This window comes from Heptranchias perlo, chromosome 7 (genome assembly GCF_035084215.1).
Source record: "Heptranchias perlo isolate sHepPer1 chromosome 7, sHepPer1.hap1, whole genome shotgun sequence".
In the NCBI taxonomy this organism is placed as follows: domain Eukaryota; kingdom Metazoa; phylum Chordata; class Chondrichthyes; order Hexanchiformes; family Hexanchidae; genus Heptranchias; species Heptranchias perlo.
The window spans coordinates 79,717,339-79,730,984 of NC_090331.1; the positions used below are offsets into that span (position 1 = coordinate 79,717,339).

The 13,646-nt window shown below is 39.7% G+C and overlaps 1 protein-coding gene across 3 annotated transcripts in view; it reads left to right on the forward strand.

The window, feature by feature from the left end:
* The window catches only part of hdac4 (histone deacetylase 4), a 408,670-nt gene that overhangs the window by 64,974 nt on the left and 330,050 nt on the right, over positions 1-13,646 (forward strand). The window contains exon 3 of one of the 3 annotated variants that reach the window (XM_067987940.1): positions 11,689-11,995. The exons of the other annotated variants lie outside the window; for them this stretch is intronic. Coding sequence (XP_067844041.1) covers positions 11,962-11,995 — 34 coding nt within the window. The 5' untranslated portion in view covers positions 11,689-11,961. The remainder of the gene's footprint in view (positions 1-11,688; positions 11,996-13,646) is intronic. 3 annotated transcript variants of the gene reach the window in all.

Sequence of the window (13,646 nt, forward strand, 5' to 3'; positions counted from 1 at the left end):
GTGCGTAATTTGTTCGGGTATGTGGAGGCTTGTTTGGTGGGGGAGGGGCAAACAGAACACTGACTGAAAGTGGAATCTGTTGAACAGCACAGCAGTTCTTTCTCTTATCAACACTCCATCACAGACAGCTGCTGGCTGTGTGGCTGAGATGTTTCCAAATATTTCTGTTTCTAAAAATTGTTTTTGTCTCCATCCCAACAGTTTGTTTTTATTGAGGCTTTTGAAGATGTAGTCTTTTTACATGTTCTGGGCTGCTTAACCTTTTATACCGAGAAAAGTTAACCCAAGGAGGTTGGTAGGTCTCTTTCAGACACCAGTTTGGTCTGTTTCTATATACTGTTGTATGTTTCAATTGCTGAATATGCTTTTGTGTCTGACTACATTTTTATAACATTCAACAACAACTACTTTGATTTATATAGCGTCTTTTAACATAGTAAAATGTCCCAAGGCACTTCACAGGAGCGATATCAGACAAAATTTGACACCTAGCCACATAAGGAGATATTAGGACAGGTAGGTTTTAAGGAGCGTCTTAAAGGAGATAGAGAGGCTTAAAAATTTAGGGAGGGAATTCCAGAGCTTAGGGCCTAGATAGCTGAAGGCACGGCTGCCAATGGTGGAGGGAAGGAAATCTGGGATGCGCAAGAGGCATGCATTGGAGGAACGCAGAGTTATTTGGGGTGGGTTGGATTGTAGAGTTGGAGATAAGGAGGGTGAGGCCATGGAGAGATTTGAGCACAGGGATGAGTATTTTAAATTTGAGGCGTTGGGATGGGAGGCCGGCCAGGGAAGTATTGGAATAGTCGAGAATGGAGGTAACAAAAATATGGATGAGGTTTTCAGCAGCAGGTGGGCTTGGGCGGGGGGTGGGGGGGAGGGAGAAGACTGGCAATATGGAGGTGGGCAGTCTTGACAATGGAGAGCATATGGGGTTGGTAATTCAGCTCATGGTCAAATAGGATGTCGAGGTAGTGAACAGTCTGGTTCAGCAGGGAGGGGGATGGAATCGGTGGAGTTTGTGGTGGGCGCTGAAGACAATGGTTTCGGTCTTCCCAATATTTAATTGGAGGAAATTTCTGCTCATTCTAAACTGGATGTCAGAAAAGCAGTGTGACAAATCAGATGCAGTGAAGGGGCCGAGAGATGGTGTCGTCAGCGTACGTATGGAATCTGATGTCGTGTTTTCAGATGTCGAGGGGCAGCATGTAGAGGAGAAATAGGAGGGGGCCAAAGATAGATTCTTATAACATATTCCTGCATATGCTCTCATTAACTGTATTCAGTGGGAGGAGAAAAAAAATTAATGCGCCTCTGACACTGGTTCCAAGCAGTAAAAATAATTTTACAATGACTGTGGCCTTTGGAGCAGTGCAGTGGTTTCTCATGGGGTTACTTTTCACTGTTGTAAGCTGCACTATGGCAGGAACGGCACTGTGACCATGTTTCAACCTGCTGGTATCACTGTCATCTACGCTCAAACTTAAATGTTTGATAGTAATTTATTTTCAAGACTGATGTAAAGTTGAACACTACAAGCTAGGTACAGATTAAAAGGCCAATTAGGCCATCACAGTTCATCTAACCAGAAAGAATCTGCAGCCCAGCTCAGCACCCAAGTGTTCCTTAAATTGTTCAGACTTTTTGCCCCCATTACCCCACCAGGAAGTCGATTTCATGTCCTGATCACTCTTTGTGAAGAACTTCTTGACATCAATCCTAGATTTGCTGATCTGTGGCTCCTTGTCTTATTCTTCAGAAATAACAAAACTGACTGAAACATTGTGTACAACTGAAGTATTTCTCCACACACAGTTGACACTACACCATAGGTGTGTGGTAGGGCTTCCATTCACATTTTTCTTTGCTTTTTGTTTTCCAAATATAACTGGTAACGTAATCAAGAATGCCACACTGATGCCTCCTTAGACAACTTGGTCAGTTCTATTCATTGGTTTCCTCCATATAAATTTCCCAACTCACGTGCCTATTTATATAAATGTTTCAAAGAAATTATTTTATTTTGGGGTACTTACCTTCTACATATTTTCTGTTTTATTCTTTTCTGTTCTCCCTTATAGTGGTGTGGGTGACCTGCTCCCAGAAGCTCATCAATGCAACTTTGAATGGCCACATGGAATTGAACAATAACATTATTGGGACATCGTCAATTCTGATTTTGTCCCATTAATCAGCCTCCCCTGGCCTCTGCTTAGAACCTGAATATAGCAAAGTGACTAAGTCAGTTTGAGTCTGCTTACTCTACCGTATTATTCATTGGCACGCCAACACATGTTGCCACCATGCTACTATCTTAAAATTTTATTAACCAAGGTAGTCTTGGGACCCTCAACTGGGTCATGGCTGCAGCCTCCTTTTCAACCTAAATGATATACTACTGTAATCTGGGAATTTTTCCTTTCTTTTGCTTTCTAGGGTTGTAGTTCAACTGGAGTAAGTTGCGGTTTACTAGAAATAAGGATGATCTTGCTGCAGTTTTGATCCACTTGTTTTAAATTACAGAAAAATTCCGTCTACAGTGGAAAGCGGCCTGTTATCTGGAACCATGCTGTCTCATGGACAGCTGATATTCTAATTAGATACAGTAACAAATATTTAATAAGGCCAAGTTGAGTAGCCTGTCCGTTATTATAAAATACTGCGGTGATGTTCTACCACTTTGGCACAGGGCATTTAGTAACCTCTTTTGTGTGTTGGATGTGGAAACTATGGGTATGCAAATCTAAATGCTCTGAGCAATGGGACAGCAAAGGTTTTAAGAATTAAGGTGACCAGCAGAAATTGTGGGGCTAGGGAGGAAAAAGTGCCAAAATCAGGAGAATATTGGACTGAGAATTGTTTCGTAAGACTCGAATAGAACTTGGAAGCTGTGCAGCATAAACAGTGACTTAAGGCTTGGATACATGACACTCACTCCTTGTGTAAAAAAAATATTAGTTAAGCTCTGACCAAGATTTTAGCAGATGTACTCAAAGTAATTCACAGCCTTTTCTAACATCATTCACCACATTTTCTCTGAAACCATATAATCAAGTGGGTGTGTTAGAAAAGGGTTAACATGATGTGACTTTGATTGATTGTCCTGTTTTACTATTGACGTAAAAGGGTAATATTCTTTGTGTACATACCTGGCACTGTATTGATGTTGAAGAAGAACTTGCATTCCTGAGCTTGTGTCCATAATCAAATAGGATTTGAAAATTCATTCCCATCAAACAATGCTGTAAGAAACCAATTTTATTTTTTCAATTGTTTATCTGTAAAACTTTGCCAGCAAAAACCATTCTGTACTTTTTTCTGATTTCTATCAAACCATATAAGTGTCATAATATGCAGTTAGAGCTCTCATTTTATAAAGATTATGGTCTTGACCGTGAGTTGTAATGGCATTTCTAGCTGGAGGATGTCTAAGTTATAAATATGCTAAGAATTTTTTAAAAACTCGACATAATTGTGTTATATAATTGTAAAGTAAAGCTCTGTTTTGACGCAATATTCTTCCCTCCACTCTACCATTTTTAAAAAAAAACAAAAATAAGATTCTTCAGCCAGGATCTTCTGTACACCAATCAGTAAGCTCAGGAATGATGAGGGAATTTTTGCCTTCAGTGAGCTAATAACTCACTGTGTAACCTTCCCGTGCACTGTGTTTCAAAAAACTTCCCCAGACTAAAGTGTGTTCTCCTTTTCCCACTAGCATTGAGCAACTCGCAAGGCTCCTTTCGGTGCTTACAGGCACTGATTTGAGGCACCCTTTCTCCAGCCACTTGAATGCCAGCTGGCTCCACTTGAATTCTTGCTGGAATCTCTACCATTAATTGATGCTGCTCAAAAGAAAGCTGTGGCACCAGCATTTGCTAAGGGTGAAAAGTGCTAGCTGAAATGGCTGGCTGTTATTTCTCCCTCTAACAATCTTTCCTTGGAAGGGAAATCTCTCTTCATGGTAGGTTCAGCACAGGAGGACGCCATTCGGCCCGTTGTGCCTGTGCAAGCTCTTTGAAAGAGCTATCCAATTAGTCCCATTCTCTTGCTCTTTCCCCATAGCCCTGTAATTTTTTTCCCCTTGTAGTATTTATCCAATTCCCTTTTGAAAGAAACTATTGAATCTGCTTCCACCACCCTTTCAGGCAGTGCATTCCAGATCATAACACCTCTCTGCATTTAAAAAAAAAATTCCTCATGTTGCCTCCTGGCTCTTTTGCTGATCACCACAATTCTGTGTCCTCTAGTTACTGACCCTTCTGCCACTGGAAACAGTATCTCCTTATTTACTCTATCAAAACCGTTCATGATCTTGAACACTTCTATTAAATCTCTCCTTAATTTCCTCTGCTCTAAGGAGAACAACCCCAACTCCTCCAGTGTCTCTGCATAATTGAAGTCCCTCATCCCTGGCACCATTCTAGTAAATCTCTTCTGCACCCTCTCTAAGGCCTTGACATCCTTCCTAAAGTGTGGTGCCCAGAATTGAACATAATACTCCAACTGAGGCCTAACCAGTGTTTTTTTATAAAGATTTAGCATAACTTCCTTGCTTTTGTACCCTATGCCTTTATTGATAAAGCCCACGATCCCATATGCTTTTTTAACAGTCTTCTCAACTTGTCCTGTCATCTTCAAAGATGTGTGTACATACACCCCCAGGTCTCTGTTCTTGCACCCCCTATAAAATTGTACCATTTAGTTTATATTGCCTCTCATTCTTCCTACCAAAATGCACCGCTTCACGCTTCCCTGCATTAAATTTCATCTGCCATGTGTCTGCCCATTTCACCAGTTTGTCTGTCCTCCTGAAGTCTGTTATTATCCTCCTCATTGTTTACTTCATTTCTGAGTTTTGTGTTCTCTGCAAACTTTGAAATTATACCCTCCATACCCAAGTCCAGGTCAATAATATATATCAAAAAGAGCAGTGGTCCTAATACTGACCCCTAGGGAACACCACTGTTTACTTCCCTCCAGTCTGAAAAACAACCATTCTCGTCTACTCTCTGCTTTCTGTCCCCTAGCCAATTTTGTATCTACACTGCTACTGCCCCTATAATCCCATGGGCTTTAATTTTACTAACAAGTCTCTTAAGTGATACTTTATCAAATGCCTTTTGAAAGTCCGTATACACATCAACTGCACTACCCTCATCAACCCTCTTCGTTACTTCATCAAAGAACTCAATCAAGTTTGTCAAACACGATTTTCCTTTAACAAATCTGTGCTGACTTTCATTTATTAGCCCATACTTTTTCAAGTGCCAATTAATTTTGTCCCAGATTATTGTCTCTAAAAGTTTCCCCATCACCGACGTTAGGCTGACTGGCCTGTACTTGCTGGATTTATCCTCCTCCCCCTTTTTTTGAACAGGGGTGTAACATTTGCAATCCTCCAGTCTGGCACTGTCCCCATATCTAAGGAGGATTGGAAGATTGTGGCCAGAGCCTCTGCAATTTCCACCCTTTCTTCCCTCAGTAACCTAGGATGCATCCCATCTGGATCGGGTGTCTTTCCTACTTTGAGTACTGCCAATCTTTTAAGTAGCTCTATCTTTTTTTTTAATCCTATCCAATATCGCTACTACCGCCTCAATTACTGCTACAATGGCAGCATCCTTTTCTCTAATGAAGACTGATGTGACGTATTCATTTAGTGCCTCAGCCATGCCCTCTGGTTCCATAAGATGATTTTATTTGTCCCGAATCGGTCCCATGCTTCCTTTGACTACACTTTTACTATTTATGTTTATGAAAGATGTTCGGGTTCCCTTTTTTGTTAGCCTCTAATCTATTCTCATACTCTCGCTTTGCCCCTCTTATTCCCTTTTTTAGATCTCTTCTGTACTTTCTGTATTCAGCCTGGTTCTCTACTGTATTATGAAACTTACAATTGTCATAAGCCTCCTTTTTCTGTTTCATTTTAATCTCTATATCTTTAGTCATCCAGGGAGCTCAAGCTTTGGATGTCCTTCCTTCCCCCCTCGTAGGGATGTGTCTACTCTGTACCCGAACCATCTCCTTCTTGAAGGCCTCCCACTGTTCTCTCTTCACTTGACTTAGACAAAGGAATAGAGAGCCATATATCCAAGTTTGCTGATGACACCGTTAGGTGGCACAGTAAATAGTTTAGATGGGAGCAGAAAGTTGCAGTGGGACATTGATAGATTAAGTGAGTGGACAAAACTGTGGCAGATGAAGTTCACTGTGGGGAAGTATGAGGTCATCCACTTAGGGTATCTATCTTTCTTAGATCCAATGTTCTTAACCTGGAAGTACTTGTTGTCAGCTAACAATGGTGCTTTTCAATTGGGTTTTGGGGCAGGGTGGAATCCATGATTCAAGTTAGGCATTTTCAAGCCTGAAAGCTGTTTAGCACTGGTTGGTTCTGACATTTTGTTTGAAGGGAAATTGCAAGCATTGGAGAATTTGGAGTTTTCAATCTTTCCCCATGGTGTATTATCTTGCTCCCTTCCCCTGGATGTTTCCAATGAACTTTTGTCCCATACTCCAGTTCTCTGAGTCAATATTGATCTCTTTGGTTGCTGCAAACATGTGATGGGAACTGAGGCCCCTCTGGATCAGTTTCCAAATGTCAGGACTTAAAAAAAAAAGCCTGATTTAGTTGAATAGCTCATGCTGCATTAAACAGCCATAGTCTGAACAAAAGGAATGATTTGGAACTGTAAGTCTTCATTTACCAAGATTGATAAGTACTAAAAACTCCAGCATCTCATCATAAAATCATAGAAAGTTACGGCACAGAAGGAGGCTATTCGGCCCATAGTGTCCATGCCGGCTGAAAAAGAGCTATCCAGCTTAATCCCACTTTACAGCTTGATCCATAGCCCTGTAGGTTATGGCACTTCAAGTGCACATCCAAGTTTTTAAATGAATTGAGGGTTTCTGCCTCTACCACCCTTTCAGGCAGTGAGTTCCAGACCCCTATCACCCTCTGGGTGAAAACATTTCTCTTCTGCTCCCCTCTAATCCTTCTACCAATTACTTTAAATCTATGCCCCCTGGTCACTGACCCCTCTCCTAAGGGAAATAGGTCCTTCCTATACACTTTATCTCGCACATTTTGAATCCTGCAAGTTACCCACCTGTTTTGGTCCCAGTCCTACAAATGTTTGTTTTAGAGTGTTGTCCCTGTCTTGATGAAACCTAATTGAAGGATCCATAAGAATTCATGCAACTCAGCATTTTTGTGACATTGCTTTGAGCACTCAAACAAAAATGTTCTGTGGTTCCATGTGGTTTTCAGTTTGTGCTTCAGGGGAATGGGAAGCAAGATTGTGTCTGCTATTCGAGTGGCAAGTACCAATTCTCAACAGATTCTCGGAAGGTAGTTTGCAGCTGAGAGAACTGAGCTGAATGACTTTGTTCACAAAGTAGGCTGGTCTATTTGGATTGTTCTTGTACAATTCAAACCTGTTGGCTCAAACAGAACCTGCTGTGGACAGAGGGCTGGAAACAAGTTACTGTCTGCTGAGGAAAAGAACATTTTAAAAAAAACTTTGATTCTTGAAACACTTGTTCAATAGATTTTATTGGATGTTTTCCTAGCAAATATTGGAGATGAAATTGTTTCTGTCCAGCCACATGTGTATTTCCTATGATCCCATAACCAATTGTTATGGTGTGAATTTAAAAAATCTTGCATTACAGTGAAACTAGAAACTATTTCGCCTGACCACGAGTACAATGTGACTACTCGAAAGTCAGAATTTAGTTTCCAGTTTGCTTCTCCTTCTGAAGATTCTGACTCCTGCTATGATATAAGGTTCTACAGAAAGAAGCAGCTCTTGGGCACCTCACTTGAGTGACCATTCTTACTTTGTGAGCCCAGACAACTCAGTCATGGTGGGACATCACAGCGGAGCCCAATCCTGTTCTTAGCCAATATTCACGTTGCACTTTCTAGCAGGGATCACTGAATAGAGATTGGGAGTGGAAGGTCCTGGCTGACATTTTTTCATTCCCTTCCCCAGAGGCACCTAACCATTTAGAGATTCAACTGCTGCTCTTGCTGAGATCAACTAACTCAGAAAACTAAGAATGAAACCCTGGGCTTCTGGTCTGTATGGCTTAGTACTACATTGGGTATTGCCTTTACCTGTTGACCATTGGAGAGCTGAAAGTACAAAATGAATAATGAACTTTAACCCTAGACTTGCTGATAAATTACCTTTCAAATTTAATTGGGTGAACAGGAGTTTAGAGGCAAAATTCCTCCAGATGTTATCATGGCTTCCTAATATCAAAAATCATTATAGTTTCAATGTGTTGATTTCTATTTTTTCTTAATTTGTGGGTTTTTCAAACTTTTAAATTCCATTTAGAATGACAACTCTACAGTACTGTATGCTTACAAGAAAGAATGCCGAGTGCAATTTGCTGTTTTATAAAATTCAGTAGCTAGGAGAAATCCAAACGATTGCTTTTTTAAAAAAAAATGTTGCCTAGATATGTATTGCTGGACTTGGAGACCATATATTATTTGTGATTAGGTTAGCTGATGCATGTGGCTTTGTTTTTTGGTACATTTTTGAATATGTAGACCAATATAAGCTTGAATAAATAGGCTTTGGTTATAAGTGGGCTGGTTTAACAGCTTGCTGATGTAATTGCGGGTTGGAGGCATGAGTTTAGTACTGTTCACAGTGAACTACTGTGGAGAAATCTTAACCACAACGACTTATTACTTCCATTGTGACGTACATGCCCTCTATATGTCAACTTTTTGGCTTTCTAAAGCTGTCTTTCGTATACCATTTTTATACAATGCTATTTAGAATGTTTTTAAAAATAGATACAGGCTGAGTGAAATATTCAGTTTCACAGAATGTGATCCTTTGCTACTCCTGCATTCCTTTAGACCATGGTAAGGCTGACATTAACTTTTCCCCATCTCAGTGTAACTTTTTTGCTGCAGTGGAAGAAGCTTGAAAACGCCCTGACAATTGGGGTGCTTATTTGAGAGTACAGCTGATGTTGTAATACTATAAATGGGCCATAAATGAATGAATAGCAAAGTTTCAATGGTTCACATCTTTTGGGCTGACATTTGTACCGTAAACTGTTTACAGCTTGTGTGTGCTTTATTTGCAGACCAGAAATCTATGTAAATAGATCGAACCTCCTGTATTTATCTATAATTCTGTACTTTTCCTGCATTCTATTGGGAAGAGGGAAGGAAATGGATCTTTCAATATTACCAGTCATGGGATTTTATAGGCAAGATTTCTACCAGGGTGGGGGGTGTCTGGGTGTGAGTGAGGAAGAAATGGCATGGGGTCACATTTTACTAGCTTCCTACTCCACTTGAACATTGGGTAGGTGCAAAGTATGTTTTGGCAGCTGGGTCAGGGCTTATAGACATTCTATCCTTATGTTATCATCTTTTCTTGACTTTTTTTTGTGTTGTGCTGTCTCCACTGCAATAATTATGCCTGCAATAAAACAGTAAACAAATGCTTCAATAAATCTTTTGGAAGGAAAAAGTAAACCATAAATATCTCTCTTAATGAACAACCATAATAATTTAATAAAAACCCCTCCTTCTGAACTTGTTAATTGCTGTTGGGGTATGGTACCATGGGCAGCAGCATCCTTCAGTACTTTGTCCGATTGGCCATTGTTTGAGCGTACAATGTAGTATTGACAGGTTATTCAAGTGTTGTGGGGAGGGATGCATCGGACCTAATCCTGAAGCTATTCCAACTGGCTGTGCACATAAACACTTTCGATAGCAATCGGGAGGGAACCTTTGATAATTTTACCACTCCTTAGCTCATGTGATGCCAATTGCAGTGCCCCGGCTAAAATAAGCTAACTCAGCACAGGCTATCAATTAGAAACTGGCTCCATACTGTGATGGTTGCCCACTGAGCCATCTGGGGAGATAAATCATAGACGTTTTCAGGAAACCATAAGACCCATTGTTCTGTGCTGGTTCTTTGCTAAAGCAATGCAAAACCAATCCCACTGCCTTAGCCCTGTATCTTCCTCTTCAAATATTTACCGTTTTTCCCTTAAAGATAGATTGGTCTCTGCCTCAACCACTCCCTGAGGCTAAACATCCCATGCTGCAATAATACTCTGCATTGAGAAATTTCTCTGACTCACTTAGTGACAATTTTAAATGTGACCCCTCATCACTGGCTCTGCAACCAGAGGAAATAGTTTTCTCCTTATCAAAGTCTTTCATAATTTAAAAACCTCTATTTAAAATCTCCTCTTTGACTTCTCCTCATAACTGTAGTTTCCTGTCCCTGGCATAATCCTGGTGAATTTACATTGTACACTGTCTAGGGCTTTAATGTCCTTTCTATAATGGGGCACCCAAAACTGCACATAGTACTTTAACTGTGGCCTAACTATTGCCGTGTACAAATTTATCTTTTTTTTTACTTTTATACATGTGTCCTATTCATAAATCGAAAATAATATTTGCCTTTTTTGTGGCTTTATCTGTCTGTACTCACACTTTCAAGGAACTATATTTGAACACCTAGTTGTTCTGTTCATCAACACCCTCAGTGTCTTTCCATTGTGTGTAAAATCCTATTCCTTTTTTTCTCCCAAAAATGTGTTCCTTCACACTTACTTGCCACATAAACATTGCTCCCAGAGGCAAATGCAGTTGTGTTTTCTGATCAGTGGTGGGCTGAACCTGCTTGCAATCTGTCTGTATTTCACTCATTTCCTCCAGAAGCAGCAGCTGCTGGTGGCAAACATTAATGGCCACTCATGATGGTGCTGGATACTGGTGTCTCCATTTTAGTATGGTTATGCAGAAATGAACTCTGATCCCACTAGAACAAGCCAGCAATATAGTATTCACATCATTCACACCATTCACACAGAACTCCCCTCTATAAGATCCATGGCCAAAACGTTAAGTCATAAATAAATCTTGCACATATTGCTGTGAGTATTCCAAATCCATCCCAGAGCATAAAGGAGGCAAATTCAAAACACCAGTAGCCCCACCATATTGCTGAATGACTTGCACTGGACAAGGCTTCATACAGTTAACTGGATTTTATAGTAAAACTGCCTAAAAGACATCTTGGAAATCACTTGCTGGACTCCCTTTCATTAGGTGATAATTTATAAGCAGTAAATGACAGTCAATGTCTTCAATGGAACATAAACCATTTTGCATTTAATTAAATGACTGATTAAAAGTGTGCATTTCTGTCTGTGCTGCTCATTCTTAGTGGCTCATAGACTGCTTGGTTCCTTCTGCACCTGCTGGCATAAACTGCGCTGTGGAAAACCAGGGGAATAAACCCATCCCCTTTTAGGCACCGCTCTATTTCTGATGTGATTTGTGGATGTCCATATCCACAGTCGGACCCTTAAACCCACAATGTTTGTTTATTTTTAAAGTTTAGTATCTTTTAATCTTTTTAGTATCCACTTAAATATTTTGTCACATTTACTAGATAAATGATCACTCACTGGATAAAGTAGCACAAGGTGTAATTTCACAACAAGCAAGTGGTGATATATGTGGATTTACCTCCAGACAATGAAATACTTAAATTTATGTAAGGAATCTTACAACACCAGGAATCTTACAACCAGGTGTTGTAAGATTCCTTACATTTGTACACCCCAGTCCATCACCGACATCTCCACATCATACTTAAATTTAATAACTTGTGTCAGCTTGGCTCTAGGTGAGTGGATTGTGGATTCAAACCAGCACTTGAGTATGTAAATGAGGTTGGATCTACACTGCATTTCCGGGAGGTGCATCACTGTTGAAGGTGCCGTCCTTTGAAGTACTGAAGCCTGTTCAGGTAGACGTTGAAGATCCCATGGCACTACTTGAGCGGAGAATTTTCCTGGTGTGCTGGCCAATATTGAACCGTCAACCACAACTACCAAAAACAGGTTAACTGTCCTCTCATTGTGGCTGTGGGACGTTGCTGCTGCAGAATGGCTGCCGTGTTTGCATTTCAAAAGCTTAGAGGTATTTGGTGTATTTTTTGAAAAAAAACTGTAATTATGTCCAATGTGTTTCATTGAACTGTACTTGATGTAACCTGTAAATTACATAATCTATATTGTGTATGTTTGGAATGTGATATGACAACCTTATTGTATGTATTGCTGCAAATTTTATGAATGAAGTATATTTTTTGAAAAAAAAATTTGGTGATGTGATTATAAAACTGGGTATTTCTTTTTTTAATTCTTCAACTTCATAAAAGAACAGAGTAGTCACAGATTTCTCGGGTTCCTTTTTGGATTTGAATGAATATGCAAACTTTCTCATTTTAAATTCTTTCACAGATGAGCAGTTTTCTCTGATTGCTACTGCAAAAGTAAAAATAATTGTGTTTACACAATATATTTTGAAAGCACATTCAAACAAAGAAATAGGGAATAGGTAAAATTGTGATCTGCTAAACCTGTCCGTAGACTGGCACTATTCAACCATAACTTTGTAACTGTAAATTGTTGTAGCAGAGTCATGTCATGCTTTTTAAAATTGATGTAGAGTTTGTTGCTGCTGGCTACCAGGTCCTGTTGCTATCTTCAAATCTCTGATAAAGGCTAAAGTGGCTATCTGTCAAACTGAATTCTCAAACTTGGTGAGTGTCTCATTTTTAAAAAATAAATGAATAAGTCCCATCGACACAGTAACTGCTGTAATATGACATTCCTTCCTGATAAATGGGGCTTCTATGTTCTGTTGCTTAATGTGATTAACACAAAATGTTCCCATTGCTCTCCAGAAAGCAACCCAAACTATTGTAATTTAACATTTTTTTTAAAACAAAAAGTTTGTGTGTGTGCTGTTTCTTTAGTAAATTGATAATTCTTCAGGTGAAAATGCCATGATGTACACAGTTAATCAGCAAAACTTTTGTAATCCATATAATCAACAATTTCTTTTTTCGACATTCATTTTCTTTGTCTTGCCTGAACCAATATGTTAGCTGTGTAGAATGTTTACAGTCTTTGCATAAATATTAGATTTATTTCAATGTTAACAGAATATATACATTCATTTAACCTTCACGTACAGGAAGATATTGCCTGACCTGCACTGGGGAATATCTTCCTTTTGAGAATTCCCCTCTGTTTCCTGCTGGTTTTTCAAAAATTCAGCTTGACCTGAAATGCTATGAACTTGTTCCTTTGCAACACAAATTGCTGACTAGGTTTTTTTCCCCCCCCCTTGTTTTGTTCTAGTTCAACCATTCTTTATCACTCTGTAAGGAGCTACCTGAAGGTGGCTTAGCCAAAAAAGGGTGTAAGGATAAATCCAGCAACTACAGGCCAGTCAGTTTAACCTCTGTGGTGAGGAAGCTTTTAGAAACTATAATCCGGGACAAAATTAAGTCATTTGGACAAGTGTGGATTAATTAAGGAAAGCCAGCATGGATTTTTAAAGGCAAATCATGTTTAACTAACCTGATTTGAGTTTTTTGATGACGTAACAGAGGGTTGATGAGGGCAATGCGGTTGATGTGGTGTATACGGACTTCCAAAAGGTGTTTGATAAAGTGCTACATAATAGGCTTGTCAACAAAGTTGAAGCCCATGGAATAAAAGGGGCAGTAGCAGCAGGGATATGAAATTGGCTAAGTGACAGGAAACAGAGTAGTGGTGAA